Source organism: Delphinapterus leucas, chromosome 17 (genome assembly GCF_059928025.1).
Source record: "Delphinapterus leucas isolate spDelLeu-1000000601 "Yukka" chromosome 17, BTC_Dleu_Yukka2, whole genome shotgun sequence".
Classification (NCBI taxonomy): domain Eukaryota; kingdom Metazoa; phylum Chordata; class Mammalia; order Artiodactyla; family Monodontidae; genus Delphinapterus; species Delphinapterus leucas.
This window is the reverse complement of record NC_143145.1, coordinates 72733938-72753230: the sequence shown is the minus strand read 5'-3', so window position 1 is coordinate 72753230 and position 19293 is coordinate 72733938. Positions and strand designations below refer to the sequence as shown.

Genomic DNA, 19293 nt, shown 5'->3' with positions numbered 1-19293 from the left:
TATATACTTACGTGTGTGTAAAATGTATCATTGGATGATTAAATTGATGATATTTTGATCTTTAAGTTTTTTTGCATTGTGTCAATTTTTTTGTCAGTAAAAATGTATTCCTTTCATAGTAAAAAAATTGTTTTGGCAAATAAACAACGAGTGTTAACTGCAGTAGAAGAAATTAAGCATAACACGAATAAGAAGATTCTTGCAGTGACGTGATTTCCCAGGGAAGGTCCTGGATCTTTTTTATTTCTGTGGTCACAGATGCTGCCAGAAAAGATCAGAAATTCAGATTATTGTGTAGTATCTTTTTGTCTATGATTTTTTTTTTAATTCATGCTGTGATCAAGATTGTATCAATTTCCCTGAGTGGTACCACAGAACATTTCATTTTTTCTTTTGAGTTTTTAAGACTGCATTGGTATTGCTGTAGAATTTTTATATTCTAATAAAAAATGAGAAGAGTAGAGGAATAAAATCCATCTCAGTAACGGAAGAACAGAGAGGCATATGAAATCTAAATTCACTGCCAAGTGAAAATTCTGCTTTGTACCACATGCATGTTGTTATAATTCTAAAAGATAGATTACTCTTCCTTCAATTGCCATAGTTTAAAAATGACTACCTCAGATACTTGGCAAGAATACATTTAAGCAGAGAAAAATTTCAGCACAGAGATCTTAGGAGTTATTCGAAGGTATTTTCATTTATGTGATAGGGTCTATGTAGGTAATAAAAGAATCTGCAATGAAAAGAAATAAAAAAGAAAAAGAAATTGAGCAGAAATAGACCTTTGGAACTATGTTAGGAGAATAGTTTAGCCTAAAATATGTTAAAAGCCATTACAGAGATCAGTAGTTTTAGAAGAAAGGAAAGGCTGCTGGTCTGGAATATTAACTTTTATAGGGTTTAACCAGACCTTGCCCTTGTTAAAGGCTCTTCATTTCTTTTCCTTTATTTCTCTCTTTTAAAAAATTTTGTCTTTGAAATCATTACTGAGATGACAGATGGCATTAATCATCTTTTCTAAAAAAGTGATTACATTTGTGACACACCATCCATAAATAGCTGAATATTCATACCCAGCATTCAGTGTGCATAGGGAGAAAATGATTTTGCAAGTAACCTCTATTTTATAACTGTGGCTAAAGCTAATTTAAAAACAATCCTGAAATATATATGAGTTCATTGAGTACACTGTTGCTTTTACAGTGTAATGTAAAGAAAAACTCTAGCAAACATTAGGTTTTAGCATTCACACAGCAGTAAAATATGAAAAATGATTTGATGAGGCGACAGTGGAAACACTTCTGCAGTGGAGGTCACAGATAGGTAAAGAAGACTGGAAAATAGTCTGTCTCATTAAAAATCTGTCAGTGATAAGGTTGTTTATTTAAAGGAGTTGCAGAGGTTCCGCCGCATTCATAAAACTCCCATGAGGAATCATTAGTAACTCTGAGTTTTCATCAGCTTGAGAGAAGCACAGGAAATTCAGCCCTAGCTTGAGCGGCGATTACCATCTGGTATTTGAAAGTGGTGGTAAATGGGAGAGATTCCAAATGGAGTCTATTCCTGGGATGAAAGTTTAATGGAAGGATTTTAGTTTTGTGGGTATGTGAGTCTTTGTTAGCAAATAATAAAGAGAAAAGTAGGTGAATTTGAAAATTTCCTGGGAAATGTATTAGAGTCAGCGCTCCTAAGGTTATCCGTGGTACCATGTACCTAGAACAAGAAGCAAATGTCTTGCCTTCTCGTTTTTTCTTGTCTGCATGGATCCTTGGGCAAAGGAGGGCACATGGATGAATGGGGCCCCCTGCAGAGATGGGACCAACTAGGAAATCAGGAATTCCAGGGTTGGAGGCAAGCAAGGTAAACTTTTAGGGAACGTACATTGCTAAAAACCAGAGCTGCTGGAGAAAAAGAGTCTAGGCAGACAAAATGGCAAAAAGGCAGATTTCCAAGGGTTGGAACACAGGAACAGCCAGACAGAAAAGTCAGCACAAAGCATAACCAAAATGCTAGAAGGTAAAGATCACACTAAAGCAGTCTTCTAGAATTACTTCCTACAAGTCAGAGAATTAATCCTTTTAGGTTCCCTGAGCCCTTGGTAAGATAAAGCAAGTAACTATAAACTGGGTGAAAATGGGAGTCCAAGGAAGATCGATATCCAGGGTCCCTGGCTTGCTTTCATGCTGTCTCTCAGTGGTTCTCAAGCTGGCTGCCCTATAATCACCTTGGGAACGTGTTAGAAAATACCCATGCTTGGTTCCTTGGTTCCACGCCGAACCAATGAAGTCAGAATCTCTGGGAAGTGGGGCACAGATACCAGTATATTTTAGAAGCTTATCCACCAAGAGTGAGAAAGCACAGAGCTATGTGGATTATAAACCACTGTGCAGTTATCTAGTTAATCTTTGCTTAGTTACATTAATCCATTTCACAAGTGTTTGACACTTCTAGATTCTGAGGAGCCGGGGCAATGAGAGCTGGACCTTTTTGCTTCTGCGTTGTTAGCTCATTAGGACTTGGGCTACACCGAGAAGGAGATGTGATTTGGGTGGGACAGTTTTTTTTTAGCAGAGGCTGAAGATGCCCTGTAGAGCTGACAGCTGAGGGATGTCTTCTGGCAATCACAGCAGCTGGGCAAAGAGCCCTTCGTTTCTGAAAGGGGCTCTGAGTGGGTAGCTTTAGAGTATGTGCCATAGTCCGCATCTTGATCTATTCCTTTGTGCAGGGAGGGTGTCCTTCCTGACTGTGATGGGCCTCTGTTCCTGGGGGGATAATTGAGCAGCATATTAATGGGACAAGCTATAGTCCTTGCTGCAGAGGGTCTTGGGGCTACAACAGATTCTCATTTTCCCTCTTATGCCATCCTTTGTACGGTAGCCTCGTTCTCAGCCTGAACCTCTGCTGGTCTCGGTGGCACGACTAAGACCTTCAGCCCCAAGAGGCCTGATTCCCTGGTGTCACTATGCCCTTCTCAGGCCCGGATTGCTGCGTGTGTCCATTTACCATCAAACTTGGGCGAGGGGGTACCAAGAGGGACCTGAGCGGATTACCTGAGTGCCAGACATATTTCTTCTTATCCACGTTATGTAACAGTAGCCCTACTGCCTTACGATGATCAGGGTAGATTAGCCTGTCAAGATAGTGATTTTTCTTGTTGGATGGTGCCTTGGCACAAGGAGACTCAGGTGCCTGGGTGTCAACCAGAGTTTACAGTTCAGTGGGGCCCCTTCTTTGTCTCCTAGGGAAAGTGTGCCCCTTTGGGGATCAGGACCCTTAAAACTATGGAGCCAGAGTTTCAGGGATGGGAAGCACACATACCCCAAGTGAGCCACTGGAATTGATAAGTTTCCCAACACTGCCATAAAAATGACCACAAACTGGGTGGTTTAAAACAACAGAAGTGTATTCTGTCATAGTTCTGGAGGCTAGAAGTTTGAAACCAAGATGTTCACAGGCCATGTCCCCTTGGCAGGCTCTAAGGAAGTATCTTTTCTTACCCCTTCTGGCATCTGGTGGTTACCAGCATTCCTTGGCTTGTGGCAGCATAATTACAGTCTCTGCCTCTGTCTTCACATGGCCTTCTTCCCTCTGTGTGTCTGTCTCTGTGTCTCTGTCCAAATCTCCCTTTTCTTAAAAGGACGGCAGTCATTGGATTCTGGCACACCCTAATCCAGTGTGACCTCATTTTAATTTGATTTCATCTGTAAGACCCTATATCAAAATTAGGTTACATTTGCAGCCACCGGGGGTTAGGACTTTGTCATATTTTTTTCAGGGATACAATTTAACCCTCCACAGATGCTAGCATGGCTATTTCTGCTTCTACCCTTGGTTCTAGACCCCTATATTCTACCTCTTTGGGACATGGCATCAGATAAAGGTCTTTTTTTTAGTTATGTACTATGTCTTTAGTTATGTACTATGTCCTGGAATGTGGTATCCCTTCCTTGTAAAGTGTTGTTAAGTACCTATTCCCTGAGTCTCTGGTGGTGATTTTCCTTAAACTAAATGGGACGTGCAACGCTGGTTCCTTCTCCACAAGCACATTCTTGGGGCTATTTGGTTTCTTCACCCCCTATGCAAAAAGCTGGCACCCAAAACTGTTACTCCTAACTTTTACCTCTTTAAAAGCTGTCTTTCTATTCTCAGAGAATAATTAAAATCACCCAGAAACTTGAGCATTTTCTCTTTTTTAAACAAAAGGGAATATTTTGTTATAAACAGTGTCAGTTTCTAAGTTACCTTCATTCATGTGGGGTTTTTTTTCCTGCAGAATTCTTCTTAAGATCCTTTAAAAGATGAATCCTTTAGTTTTCCATTTGGGTTTTGCACAGTATTTATAAACAAAACATTAAATACCTTTTGAAAAGAGGAAGGAACAATTCCCAGAGTTGAGATTTCCTGAATGTTAAGAGTGGGTACATGAGCCTGTGAACCCCCCTCTCTTTACAAAGCAGCACAGCCTTTTGCAATGTTGGTCATGGCAACATGGACAAAACTTGCCTTCCTCACAAACGTTGCAACCAATTCTGAGGAATTCTGACCAATTGTGACCATTTCTGGAGATTTGTAACAGTGCGTATGTAGTGTCTTATTTAACCAATAAAGTACCATTGTTGCACTATCAGAAGAGGGTGTTAGTTGATTGAAACTATTCTTAAAATTGTTCCTCAGAGATTTCTGATTAATCCCTTTCTTGTAAAAGCCATGAAATGCACTTTGAGTGAGTGGAAGTGAGGCTCATTTTCAGTCTTAGAATAATTTAATTTTTAATTTCTGCTAACATTCATTATGTTTTCCTTTTTTACGGACTATACCTACATTTAATGGAATGTTTTGCTTCTAAATTCAAAAGTAGTAGAAGTAAAACAAGCAAAGAAATTCGAGTTTTTTTTAAATACTGCTTTTAATTAAGTGCTTTCAAATAAATTAAATATTTATTCACTCAAATATGTCAATACTATTTTTAAGAAATATTATATGGATGAGAATTAAGAAAAGTAGACAAGAAAGTGCAAAAGAGGGGTCAAACTTTGAAGTTTGGACATTATTATATATTTAACCTTTTTTTTTTTTTTTTGCTGAGAATAGAAATTTAGTTTGGTAAAATGTCATTCCACTCTCTTTATTAAAAAAATAGCTATAAATAACCAAACTATTCACCTAAAAAAGGGAATGTTGTTCTCCTTCCTCTACTTTGCCATGCACAGTTTACTTTTTAAATATAAAACATCTTTTTTTTAGTTCATTTTCCTAAAACCCTATACATGAGCTATAAAATATTGCTGAGACTCTTCACAACACTGTTAAACTCTTTTCTCATTTTTTTAAAAAAATTACATAATTGTGAATCTTAACTGGTGTTAATTTGAAAATATCATTAAGAAATATAAGGAAAATTTTTTTTTCTATTGTAACAAGCTTTTAGAGCAGGACTGGACATTCTGGCCAAAGCTGAGCCATCAAGACTTTATAGAAACTAGATACCAGGGGTTTTCTTGTTCCTGCCCACTCCCGACCCCCTGCCTCTAGTTCCCCTGTTGCCCCTTCCTGGTGGTCGCCTTCTAGTCTTTCTGACCTTATTAAATCACAAATTCAAGTGTCCTTGCATGGACCCTACTCTTAGATCCCCAAACTCCCTGTTTGGCTAAGCACACTCAAGCATCATCTATATCTCCTGTGGAAGTTGAAGTAGATCATGCCTGGGGGGCATTGGGCACCTTGCCTTGTACAGAAAATACATTCCATAAATGATAAGAATAGTCATGGGCTCTCTTAATCCTATTATTTAATTTAATTATTTCTCAAGAACCATAATTAGTAAGTGCTCTTATTTTCCATTTCACAAACAAGGAACCTGAGGATCTCAGATATTAATTAACATGCCCAGGGTCACACTAAGTTACTAAGCAGTGAAAGTTATGCTTTTACTCCAGTGCAAGGGCTTTCATTATTAGCTTTACAACTCGGAAGAGGAATTCACATTGAAGTATGACTGCTGATAGACTGAATCCTCCTGGAATATTGGCCTTTCGCAAATAACACTTTGTTAACTGAAGGGAATGTGGCATGTATTTAAGGATTGTTTTATCAGAAAGACTTCCTGTATTTCTTGTGTGTATTCAGACCCAGAAGCTTGCTGAACCAGTTGTGAATATTCTAACGAAAGCAGAAATCATAAGGAATAAACAAATAAATAATCCTTGAAAGAAGCCCACAAATTCGATTTTCTGTACTAAAGCAAACGTAGGAAGCTTTCTGTCTAATTTTCCACAAGTGCTTTGCTCAGTTATAAGCCAATAATGCCATTAAAAAAATTAAATTTAGCAATACTTTAAAACTTTTGTCATTTCTTCAATGCTCTAGAAATCTGAATAGATAGAAACACAACACAGCTAAAACTAATTAGCAGTGACTTTCCTATTTTTGCCACCAAAATGGTGATGTTTTTATCAATTTGAGGAAACGTTATTAGTTTAGAGACTACTGCATTTAGCGATTTTGAAAGATTATTCTTTTATCCATTTTGACATAGTCTGCTGAAAATTGAGGCTCATTAATAGTAATAATTTTAAGGGGAAATAATTTACATTTCCAAATTGGATCCATCACCGTTCCTGCCATTCCTGGCAGCCTCTCGAAAGGAAATCTTGTATTTCTAGGCACTTTCCTATAATTCATTTCCTCTCCAAAAGGTTAAAAATACCACTGCATAAAGTTTAAAGGAAAAAGAAACAACCAAAAATGTTAGTTATGAAAGAAATATATATTACTTAAAAGACATTTAAAATTAATGGGAAGTTATATATGTGTTTATGCTTATTTATTTTTAACTAAAGTAACTGACCATTGGAGTTGAAGCAGTATTCTAAGATTTCTCTTTATCTATACATCTTTTTTCTTGTTTGTCATTGTCTATACATCTTTTTTTTTGTTTGTCGTTGTTTTTATTTATTTTTTAACATCTTCATTGGAGTATAATTGCTTTACATTCTCGTGTTAGTTGCTGCTGTATAACAAAGCGAATCAGCTATACATATATGTATATGCTTATATCTCCTCTCTCTTGCGTCTCCCTCCCACCCACCCTATCTCACCCCTCTAGGTGGTCAAAAAGCACTGAGCTGATCTCCCTGTGCAATGCGGCTGCTTCCCACTAAGCTATCTGTTTTACATTTGGTAGTGTATACATGTCCATGTCACTCTCTCACTTCGTCCCAGCTTACCCTTCCCCCTCCCCGTGTCCTAGAGTCCAGTATATATGTGCCACATCTTCTTTATCCATTCATCTGTCGATGGACACTTAAGTTACTTCCATGTCCTGGCTGTTGTAAATAGTGCTGCAGTGAACATTGTGGTACATGACACTATTGGGATTACGGTTTTTTCAGGGTATGTGCCCAGTAGTGGGATTGCTGGGTCATATGGTAGTTCTATTTTTAGTTTTGTTTTTTTTTTTTGCGGTACGCGGGCCTCTCACTGTTGTGGCCTCTCCCGCTGCGGAGCACAGGCTACGGACGCACAGGCTCAGCGGCCATGGCTCACGGGCCCAGCCACTCCGCGGCATGTGGGATCCTCCAGGACCGGGGCACGAACCCGCGTCCCCTGCATCAGCAGGCAGACCCCCAACCACCGCGCCACCAGGGAAGCCCTATTTTTAGTTTTTTAGGGAACATCCATACTGTTCTCCATAATAGCTGTATCAATTTACATTCCCACCAAGAGTACAAGAGGGTTCCCTTTCCTCCACACCCTCTCCAGCATTTATTGTTTGTAGATTTTTTGATGATGGCCATTCTGACTGGTGTGAGGTGATACCTCACTGTAGTTTTGATTTGCATTTCTCTAATGATTAATGATGTTGAGCATCCTTCATGTGTTTGTTGGCAATCTGTATATCTTCTTTGGAGAAATGACTATTTAGGTCTTCTGCCCATTTTTGGATTGGGTTCTTTGGTTTTTGATATTGAGCTGCATGAGCTGCTTCTTTATTTTGGAGATTAATCCCTTGTCAGTTGCTTCGTTTGCAAATATTTTCTCCCATCTCCTTATTTATGGTTTCCTTTGCTGTGCAAAAGCTTTTAAGTTTCATTAGGTAGCATTTGTTTATTTTTGTTTTTATTTCCATTTCGCTAGGAGGTGGGTCAAAAAGGATCTTGCTATGATTTATGGCATAGAGTGTTCAGCCTATGTTTTTCTCTGAGAGTTTTATAGTGTCTGGCCTTACATTTAGGTCTTTAATCCATTTTGAGTACATTTTTGTGTTAGGGAACGTTCTAATTTCATTCTTTTACATATAGCTGTCCAGTTTTCCCAGCACCACTTATTGAAGAGGCTGTCTTTTCTCCATTGTATATACTTGTCTCTTTTATTAAAGGTAAGGTGACCATATGTGCCTGGGTTTAGCTCTGGGCTTTCTATCCTGTTCCATTGATCTGTATTTCTGTTTTTGTGCCAGTACCATACTATCTTGATTACTATAGCTTTGTAGTATAGTCTGAAGTCAGGGAGCCTGATTCCTCCAGCTCCAATTTTCTTTCTCAAGATTGCTTTGGCTATTTTGGGTATTTTCTGTTTCCATACAAATTATGAATTTTTTTGTTTTAGTTCTCTGAAAAATGCCATTGGTAGTTTGATAGGGATTGTATTAAATCTGTAGACTGCTTTGGGTAGTATAGTCATTTTTCACAATGTTGACTCTTCCAATCCAAGTGCATGGTATATCTCTCCATCTGTTTGTATCATCTTTAATTTCTTTCATCAGTATCTTATAGTTTTTTGCAGCCAGGTCTTTTGTCTCCTTAAGTAGGTTTATTCCTAGGTATTTATTCTTTTTGTTGCAATGGTAAATGTGAGTGTTTCCTTAATTTCTCTTTCAGATTTTTTATCATTAGTGTATAGGAATGCCAGAGATTTCTATGCATTAATTTTGTATTCTGCTAGTTTACCACATTCATTGATTACCTCTAGTGGTTTTATGGTAGCATCTTTAGGATTCTCTCTATATAGTATCGTGTCATCTGCAAACAGTGACAACTTACTTCTTCTTTTCCCATTTGGATTCCTTTTATTTCTTTTTCATCTCTGATTGCTGTGACTAAAACTTCCAAAACTATGTGGAATAATAGTGGTGAGAGTGAGCAACCTTGCCTTGTTCCTGATCTTAGTGGAAATGGTTTCAGTTTTTCACCATTGAGAACGATGTTGGCTGTGGGTTTGTCATATATGGCCTTTAATATGTTGCGGTAAGTTCCCTCTATGCCTACTTTTTGGAGGGTTTTTATCATAAATGGGTGTTCAATTTTGTTGAAATCTTTTTCTGCATCTATTGAGATAATCATATGGTTTTTCTCCTTCAATTTGTTAATATGGTGTATCACGTTGATTGATCTGCATATACTGAAGAATCCTCGCGTTCCTGGAATAAACCCCACTTGATCATGGTGTATGATGCTTTCAATGTGCTGTTGGGGTCTGTTTGCTAGTATTTTGTTGCAGATTTTTGCATCTGTGTTCATCAGTGATATTGGCCTGTAGTTTTCTTTCTTTGTGACATGTTTGTCTGCTTTTGGTATCAGGGTCAGGGTGATGGTGGCCTTGTAGAATGAGTTTGGGAGTATTCCTCCCTCTGCTATATTTTGGAAGAGTTTGAGAAGGTCAGATGTTAGCTCTTCTCTACATGTTTGATAGAATTCGCCTGTGAAGCCATCTGGTCCTGGGCTTTTGTTCGTTGGAAGATTTTTAATCACAGTTTCAATTTCAGTGCTTGTGATTGGTCTGTTTATATTTTCTGTTCCTTCCAGGTTCAGTCTTGGAAGGTTGTGCTTTTCTAAGAATTTGTCCATTTCTTCCATGTTGTCCATTTTATTGGCACAGAGTTGCTTGTAGTAATCTCTCATGACCCTTTGTATTTCTGCAGTGTCCGTTGTAACTTCTCCTTTTTCATTTCTGATTCTATTGATTTGAGTCTTCCCCCTTTTTTTCTTGATGACTCTGGCTAATAGTTTATCAATTTTGTTTATCTTCTCAAAGAACCAGCTTTTAGTTTTATTGATCTTTGCTATTGTTTCCTTCAATTCTTTTTCATTTATTTCTGATCTGATATTTATGATTTCTTTCCTTCTGCTAACTTTGGGGTTTTTTGTTCTTCTTTCTCTAATTGCTTTAGGTGTAAGGTTAGTTTATTTATTTGAGATGTTTCTTATTTCTTGAGGTAGGATTGTATTGCTATAAACTTCCCTCTTAGAACTGCTTTTGCTGTATCCCATAAGGTTTGGGCCGTCGTGTTTTCATTGTCATTTGTTTCTAGGTATTTTTTTATTTCCTCTTTGATTTCTTCAGTGATCTCGGTTATTTAGTAGTGTATTGTTTAGCCTCCATGGGTTTGTATTTTTTACAGACTTTTTCCTGTAATTGACATCTAGTCTCATAGTGTTGTGGTTGGAAGAGATACTTGATACGATTTCAGTTTTCTTAAATTTACCAAGCCTTGATTGTGACCCAAAATATGATCTATCCTGGAGAATGTTCCATGAGCACTTGAGAAAAAAGTGTATTCTGTTGTTTTTGGATGGAATGTCCTATCAATATCAATTAAGTCCATCTTGTTTAATGTGTCATTTAAAGCTTGTGTTTCCTTATTTATTTTCATTTTGGATGATTTGTCCATTGGTGAAAGTGGGGTGTTAAAGTCCCCTACTATGATTGTGTTACTTCGATTTCCCCTTTTGTGGCTGTTAGCCTATTGCCTTAAGTATTGGGGTGCTCCTATGTTGGGTGCATAAATATTTACAATTGTTATATCTTCTTCTTGGATTGATCCCTTGATCATTATGTAGTGTCCTTCTTTGTCTCTTGTAATAGTCTTTATTTTAAAGTCTATTTTGTCTGACATGAGCATTGCTACTCCAGTTTTCTTCTAATTTCCATTTGCATGGAATATCTTTTTCCATCCCCTCACTGTCAGTCTGTATGTGTCCCTAGGTCTGAAGTGGGCCTCTTGTAGACAGCATATATACGGGTCTTGTTTTTGTATCCATTCAGCCAGTCTGTGTCTTTTGGTTGGAGCATTTAATTCATTTACATTTAAGGTAATTATCGATATGCATGTTTCTATTACCATTTTCTTAATTGTTTTGGGTTTGCTATTGCAGGTCTTTTCCTTCTCTTGTGTTTCCTGCCTAGAGAAGTTCCTTTAGCATTTGTTGTAAAGCCGGTTTGGTGGTGCTGAATTCTCTTAGCTTTTGTTTGTGTGTATAGATTTTAATTTCTCTGTCAAATCTGAATGAGATCCTTGCTGGGTAGAGTAATCTTGGTTGTAGGTTTTTCCCTTTCATTACTTTAAATATGTCCTGCCACTCCCTTCTGGTTTGCAGAGTTTCTCCTGAAAGATCAGCTGTTAACCTTATAGGGAGTCCCTTGTATGTTATTTGTTGTTTTCCCCTTGCTGCTTTTAATATCTTTTCTTTATATTTAATCTTTGATTGTTTGATTAATATGTGTATTGGCATGTTTCTCCTTGGATTTATCCTGTTCAGGACTCTCTGCGCTTCCTGGACTTGATTGACTATTTCCTTTCCCATATTAGGGAAGTTTTCAACTATAATCTCTTCAGATATTTTCTCAGTCCCTTTCTGTTTCTCTTCTTCTTCTGGGACTCCTGTAATTCAAATGTTGGTGCCTTTATTGTTGTCCCAGAGGTCTCCGAGACAGTCCTCAATTGTTTTGATTCTTTTTTCTTTATTCTGCTCTGCGGTAATTATTTCCACTATTTTATCTTCCAGGTCACTTGTCCGTTTTTCTGCCTCAGTTATTCTGTTATTGATACCTTCCAGAGAATTTTTAATTTCATTTGTTGTGTTGTTTATCATTGTTTGTTTGCTCTTTAGTTCTTCTAGGTCATTGTTGAACGTTTCTTGTATTTTCTGCATTCTATTTCCAAGATTTTGGATCATCTTTACTATAATTACTCTGAATTCTTTTTCAGGTAGACTGCCTATTTCCTCTTCATTTGTTTGGTGTGGTGGGTTTTTACCTTGCTCCTTCATCTGCTGCGTATTTCTCTGTCTTCTCATTTTGCCAACTTACTGTGTTTGGGGTCTCCTTTTCGCAGACTGCAGGTTCATACTTCCGGTTTTTTTGGTGTCTGCCCACTGTGGGTAAGGTTGGTTCAGTGGGCTGTGTAGGCTTCCTGGTGCCTGTTTTCTGGTGGATGAGGCTGTATCTTCTCTTTCTGGTGGGTAGGACCGCATCCGGTGGTGTGTTTTGGGGTGTCTGTGACCTTATGATGATTGTAGGCAGCCTCTCTTCTAATGGGTGAGGTTGTATTCCTGTCTTGCTAGTTGTTTGGCATGGGATGTCCAGCACTTGAGCTTGCTGGTCATTGAGTGGAGCTGGGCCTTAGTGTTGAGACAGAGGTCTCTGGGCGAGTTCTCACTGATTGATATTACACGGGGCCGGGAGTTCTCTAGTGGACCAATGCCCTGAACTCAGCTCTCCCACCTCAGAGGCTCAGGCCTGACACCCCGGCAGAGCACCAAGACCCTGTCAGCCACACAGCTCAGAAGAAAAGTGAGAAAAAAAAGAAAGGAAAAAAAAATAAATAAAATAAAGTTATTAAAATAAAAATTTTTTTTAAATTATTAAAATAAAAAAGTAATAAAAAATAGAAAATAAAAAAGGAGAGCAACCAAACCAATAAAGAAATCAACCAATGATAACAAGCGCTAAAAACTAAACTAAGATAAACATATAAATCAGAAAGTAGTCAGGCACGTACATCAAACTCCCAGTCTACAGGTGCTCCCAAAGTCCACCGCCTCAATTTCTGGATAATTTGTTGTCTGTTCAGGTATTCTACAGATGCAGCGTATCTCAAGTTGACTGTGGGGCTTTAATCCGCTGCTCCTGAGCTTGCGCAGAGAAATTTCTCTTTCTCTTCTTTGTTCGCACAGCTCCTGAGGTTCAGCCTTGGATTTGGGTCCGCCTCTGCACGTAGGTCGCCTGAGGGCGTCTGTTCTTCACCCAGACAGGACAGGGTTAAGGGAGCAGCTGTTTAGGGGACTGTGGCTCTCTCAGGCTGGGGGGACGGAGGGGTATGGAATGAGGGGCAAGCCTGTGGCGGCAGAGGCCAGCTTGACGTTGCACCAGCCTGAGGCGCCATGCGTTCTCCCGGGGAAGTTGTTCCTGGATGCCGGGACCCTGCTCAGGCTCCCAGGAGGGGGGGTGTGGATATTGACCTGTGTTTGCAAACAGGCTTCTTGGTGGCTGCAGGAGCAGCCTTAGCATCCCATGCCCGTCTCTGGTGTCTGCCCTGTGGCTTGCACCTGTCTCTGGAGCAAGCGGTGCTCTGAATCTCCTCTCCTTGCGCACCCCAAAACAATGGTCTCTTGCCTCTTAGGCAGTTCCAGACTTTTTCCCGGACTCCCTCCCGGCTAGCTGTGGTGCACTAGCCCCCTTCAGGCTGTGTTCACGCAGCCAACCCCAGTTCTCTCCCTGCGATCCGACTTCCGAAGCCCGAGCCTCAGCTCCCAGCCCCGCCCGCCCCGGCGGGTGAGCAGACAAGCCTCTTGGGCTGGTGAGTGCCGGTCGGCCCTGATCCTCTGTGCGGGAATCTCTCCGCTTTGCCCTCTGCACCGCTGCTGCTGTGCTTTCTTCCATGGCTCCAAAGCTTCCCCCCCTCCGCCACCCGCAGTCTCGTCTCAGCCCACGAAGGGACTTCCTAGTGTGTCGAAGCTTTTCCTCCTTCACAGCTCCCTCCCAGAGGTGCAGGTCCCATCCCTATTCTTTTGTCTCTGTTTTGCTTTTTTCTTTTGCCCTACCCAGGTGCGTGGGGAGTTTCTTGCCTTTTGGGAAGTCTGAGGTCTTCTGCCAGCGTTCCGTAGGTGTTCTGTAGGAGTTGTTCCACATATAGACATATTTCTGATGTATTTGTGGAGAGGTAGGCGATCTCCACGTCTTACTCCTCCGCCATCTTGAAGGTCCTCCTCCTTTATCTATACTTCTTATTTCATAATCTCATTGCAGCTGCAAGAGAATATGAATATGCATGGAGAGTGACAACTTCAATTTTTTTACTGTTATGTATGTTAATACACATTTCTGCCTCTCATTCATGTCCATATATATGTATATATATGTTGTGTTTATATATGTGTATATATACATTTGTGTGTTTATATGTGTATAAATAATATATATGAAGTTTGAGTTTGGCTTCGCAAAGAACATATACAAAATTTTTAAAAGAATAGAAGACAGTGTAAGTTAGAAATTACCTTTACCTACTTAACAGAGATAATTACCAAATGTTTGATATTTATTTTGAGCAGAAAAATGATTTTTATTTATTTTTAGACTGGTTAAAGCTTGTTTCTTGCATATGTGGTCATATTTGGTACTGTTTAATACATTTACTAATAAGATTGCACTAACTGTGGAGAAATTGTGTTATAAAATCACATGAAAAGTACATTTACTTGTTTTCACAGCACTGGAGAGCATGGAAGGATATTATTACAGAGACAATGTTTTGGTGGAAGAATTTCAAGCCCAAATAAATGCAGCCTCCCTGGAAAAGGTCAAACAGTACAACCAGAAGCTCAGGTATGTTATTGTTCAATTAACAGAAGAGTTTCCGGTTTTAACAAGAACAGATGAATAAAGCTTTTGATGTTATTCATTGTGTTAGATGATGGATGATGATATTTCTTTTGATATAAAATCCTCTTATTTAGGGTTTAATGTTTCAGATATTCTAAGGGGTACACTTCTTGCAAATAAAGTAGGAAAAATTTTTTAACCTTTTCATGCTGTTGTCTTAATTTCTGAAGAAGATCAAGAGATTAATTATTTAGTAGACCATTTCCAGGATAAAAAGCATTGCTTTATAGTGGTGTCTCCAGGCTTCCCTGGTGGCGCAGTGGTTGAGAATCTGCCTGCTAATGCAGGGGACACGGGTTTGAGCCCTGGTCTGGGAGGATCCCACATGCCACGGAGCAACTAGGCCCGTGAGCCACAACTACTGAGCCTGTGCTTCTGGAGCCTGTGCTCCGCAACAAGAGAGGCCACGACAGTGAGAGGCCCGCGCACCGCGATGAAGAGTGGCCCCCGCTTGCCACAAGAGAAAGCCCTCGCACAGAAACGAAGACCCAACACAGCAAAAATAAATAAATTAATATAGTGGTGTCTCCTAGGAGGTTCAGTGGATTAAAGGTAAAATAGGTTCCTTTATGTACCATTAAACAGCAGGCACCCAGACACCAAGAGATGAATATGTTTAACATGGAAGATATGATAAAAAAAGGTACTACTTGATATTGGAAAAAGTATCTACTTTCAGATAATATTACATTTTATTGTTTTTTCCTCTAAAAATAATCTTGCTGGTATTATGATCAATGGAAGGGAAAAATTAACACAGTAAGTGAAAGGGAAATGTATTATAATTTAGAAGCTTCAATTTTTAACCAATTATTAGCATATATAGTTCCCTTTTATGTTACTGTGTTAACAGGTCACCTTTTAAAATTACTAACCGATTATGGCTTTTATTTTTAAAAGAAAAATACATTTGTTCTACCGTAGGCCTTAGTAACTCAAAAATACTGTTGTGATTTTTTTTTTTTTTTTTGGTTTTGTCTTCGATATGGCTAAACCGTGAAGATAAATTAACTCCTAAAAGTCCTGGTGTGTGGAGGTATTGGTTATTGTGATTACCACCGGGTCCACTTTTTTTCACTTTGAATGCATTACCCCCTTACCCTCGCCTCACACAAACCTGTCCCTTTTCCTAGGTTCTTTATTTCATACCATCATTTTGTCATCTTCTCAAGTTCTCAGCCTCAAACCCCCAATATCTGATTTCTCATTTTCTTTTGCTCTTAAAATGTAGTTGGAGATCCTGATGATTCTGACTAAAATATCTCTTAGACTGCCCTAGTTTTATTACCTTGTCTAGATCACTATTTCTCAAAGACATATAATGGACTGACCCCTTTCACAGAAAAAAAAAAAACTGAAAATTGAATTCTTCAATACTGTGTCTCCTAAGAAATACTGACTTAAGAAGATCAGTCGCATCTTGTGAACATCTCTCATTTGAGTACCGTTAGCACAAAAGAAAAGTTTTGCCTTCATAACTGATAAAATATATTCTTAGGTTATCTTTCAAATAAGGATACAAAATGAAAGCATTTATATAGAACATGTGGGCCCTGAGAATACATTCCCAGAGTTCAGTTGGAGAAAATGGGTCTGGACCATTGCCATAGCATACTAAACAATCTCCCGTCTCTAAGAACCAGTGTTGTTCTGATCTATTTAGGATTTTGCTTCCAGATAATAATTTTAAACCATGTGTCTTCCCACGTCACTCTTCTGCTCAAAGCATTTAGTGACTTCTTATTTCCCCCAAAAGGAGTCACAAGCTCATTAGCCTGGCAGTCAAGGTCTTTTATGACTTGGTCTAAGACTTCCTTTCTCTTCCTGTGTGCCAACCAGGCCGTACTCTCCTCGTTTCTAACCATACCCTCGCCTGTCCTTCTTCCCTGACTTTCCACACACTTCACTTAGCATCTGCTTCCTGTCTCCAAATGTCTATAAAGCTACTATTTATATGAGTCAATGTCCAACTCTAAGATAGTGTCCTTCATAAAATACTTTTCTTCTATTATTGGGCTGGGATGAGGCCCCGGCATCCAATTTTGTAGAAGTCCCCTGGGAGATTCTAATGTGTTGCTAGAATTGAAAACCAGTTCCCTAGATCAGGGGAGTCAAAGTATGATCCTCAGACCAGCAGCATCAGTATCATTTGCAAACTTGTTAAAAAAATCTCCTGGGTGGGCCCAGCAGTGTGTGTTGGGACAGGCCTTCCGGGTGATTTTCATCAACTCACACTCAAATTTCAGAGTCACTGCCTGAGGCTAAATGAATGTCAGATTTCCCTTCCAGTCTTCCATTTTAATACTTCATTTTACTTTATGGCTATTGTAGAATTCAGTTCTTCTTCCTGATGATACAGTTACTGTGTACAGATTCCTTATCTTCTTTATTCTGTTGTAAGCTCTTTTGAGATGAGGGTTAAGTTTATCTTACTGTTTCCCATTGTGTTTATCAAAGTATTTTGCATAGGAAGCTCTCCGTGAGTATATGTTTAGTTGCATTAAATTATCTAGCTATAACTAACAGAGAGAAGCAGGGGACGAGGCATAGCTTTCACATGCCTGTGGATCTTTTTTTTAAACAGAAATATATGCTCATATATAACAGGTACATGAAAAGATGTTTAAGATACTTTGTTAAGAAAAACAGCCTGTGTGCATTAATTGCATGCTATCCTCTTCACATAAGAAAACATTTTAATGTATCTTTCCTGAAGAAAGCAGTTTTAAAAGTACAGACTCCTCCGTACAAAGTGTGTGCCTTTGTCAGCAATTACCAGCTATATATCCTTCTTGATGCATATTAGATTTCCTTTGCACAGGAAGACAATTATCTTCCTCTTTACTCCCAGTAATGCCTTCTCTTCCTGCTGATTTCTTGAATGAGGGTGTTAATTTCTCCCTTAATTTTTCCTGTTACTTGTAACCACAAAGACTCAGAGATTGCTTTTGAACAATCTGCTCTTGGTCTTCCGAGCCAAAGGCTGACATTGACCATTTCTTTAAAGGAGCTCTTAATGTCCGCCTTAAAAAAAAATAGCCCTCAGGTGTTGCTAGTTCCTCACAGCCCCAGAGCCTTTCTAACACTTTCACTGAAAACCGTTTCATTCTGGATGTTACTTTACTAATTAGACATCAGAAAAGGCCTTACAACAAGCAAACGTAAGGAAATAAGAAATCACTAAATGCTTTGAGTGGAAGAGTGACATGGTAAGACACATGGTTTAAAATTATTATCTGGAAGCAAACATACAAAGGCCTTACAACAAACAAACATAAATAGGCTAATATTTTATTGGAAAGCATTGTTTAGATTACAAGTTTCAGAAACCAAACTCAAACTGGCATAAACAAAATAATGGATTGGCTTATTTAACAGGTACGTCCAGGGGATATGGCTGCTTCAGGCACAGCTGGATCCAGGGCTATGCGTCTTCAAGATACTCTTTCTCTCCCTGTCTCTTCTTGGTACTCCTTTCCTCTGTGGGCTTCATTTTCAGGCAGACTTGTTTCACATTTGGGTAAAGATGGTCACTACAGACCAGTGTTGCATTCAAAGAAGAAGAGAAGGTGCCCCCTCCATCCCTCCCACCCCCAACAACTAAAGGTTCCAGCAAAGGACCTGGTCTTATTAGCCAGACCTGAGTCATGTGCCTGTTCGTAGGTGGGCTTAGCATCACAGAAGAACAATGGGCTGTCACAAAAAGCACAGGGTGGGGGCTTCCCTGGTGGCGCAGTGGTTGAGAGTCCGCCTGCCGATGCAGGGGACGAGGGTTCGTGCCCCGATCCGGGGGGAATCCCACATGCCGCGAGCCCGTGAGCGCGTCCAGAGCCTGTGCTCCACAACGGGAGAGGCCGCGGCAGTGAGAGGCCCGCGTACCGCAAAAAAAAAAAAAAAACACAGGGTAAGAGTACTGGACAAGCTGAAATAATGGATTCCACTTCAGTTACAGAGGTTTCTTCAGAACAGCAAAGAATAGGTGGAAATAATTTGCTACTTAAAAGAAAATATAATGTAGCCATAATACCTACCAATTTTTAAGAACATGTTAGAAGTCAGTAACAATACTAGGTAAGTTATCTGGATTATTTAATAAGCCAGTGAATTCCATATTATCATTTCCATTTTAAAGAGAAGTTACACAAGTTTACCCAGATAAGAAATGGTGAAACCAGGATTTAAATCAAAGACGTTTTTCTCTTTAAAGTCCATAAGTTTTGTACTATATTTGGCCATCTCACTGAATGGAGTGAACATTATACACTACAAACCAGTTTTCTGTTACGAAGGTTTGGTGTCAGATATTATCAAATGCCTCCAATTGCTCTGATTCTGTACCATTTCTTCACTGAATGTTCATGAGGTTTCCATTCTTGTGAGAACGGGCAAGACAAAAAAATGAGCAAATCAATCCATAAACAACATATTACAGATAGTGAAAAGTGCAATGAAGAAAATCTAAAACTAGTTTCTATAGTAAGAGGTTGGTCATTTAGAGCAGGTGGTTAGGAAGGACTTAAATATTAGGTGGTATTTCTTTTTCTTTTTTTTTTTTGGTCATGTAGCGTGGCATGCAGGACCTTAGTTCCCCGACCAGGGATCGAACCCGTGCCCCCTGCACTGGAAGCG

At 39.2% G+C, this 19293-nt stretch overlaps 1 protein-coding gene across 1 annotated transcript in view; it reads left to right on the top strand.

Moving 5' to 3' along the window:
* The window catches only part of PREX2 (phosphatidylinositol-3,4,5-trisphosphate dependent Rac exchange factor 2), a 268776-nt gene that overhangs the window by 198029 nt on the left and 51454 nt on the right, over window positions 1-19293 (top strand). Inside the window, exon 35 of the mRNA XM_089898597.1 lies at window positions 14493-14607. Coding sequence (XP_089754723.1) covers window positions 14493-14607 — 115 coding nt within the window. The remainder of the gene's footprint in view (window positions 1-14492; window positions 14608-19293) is intronic.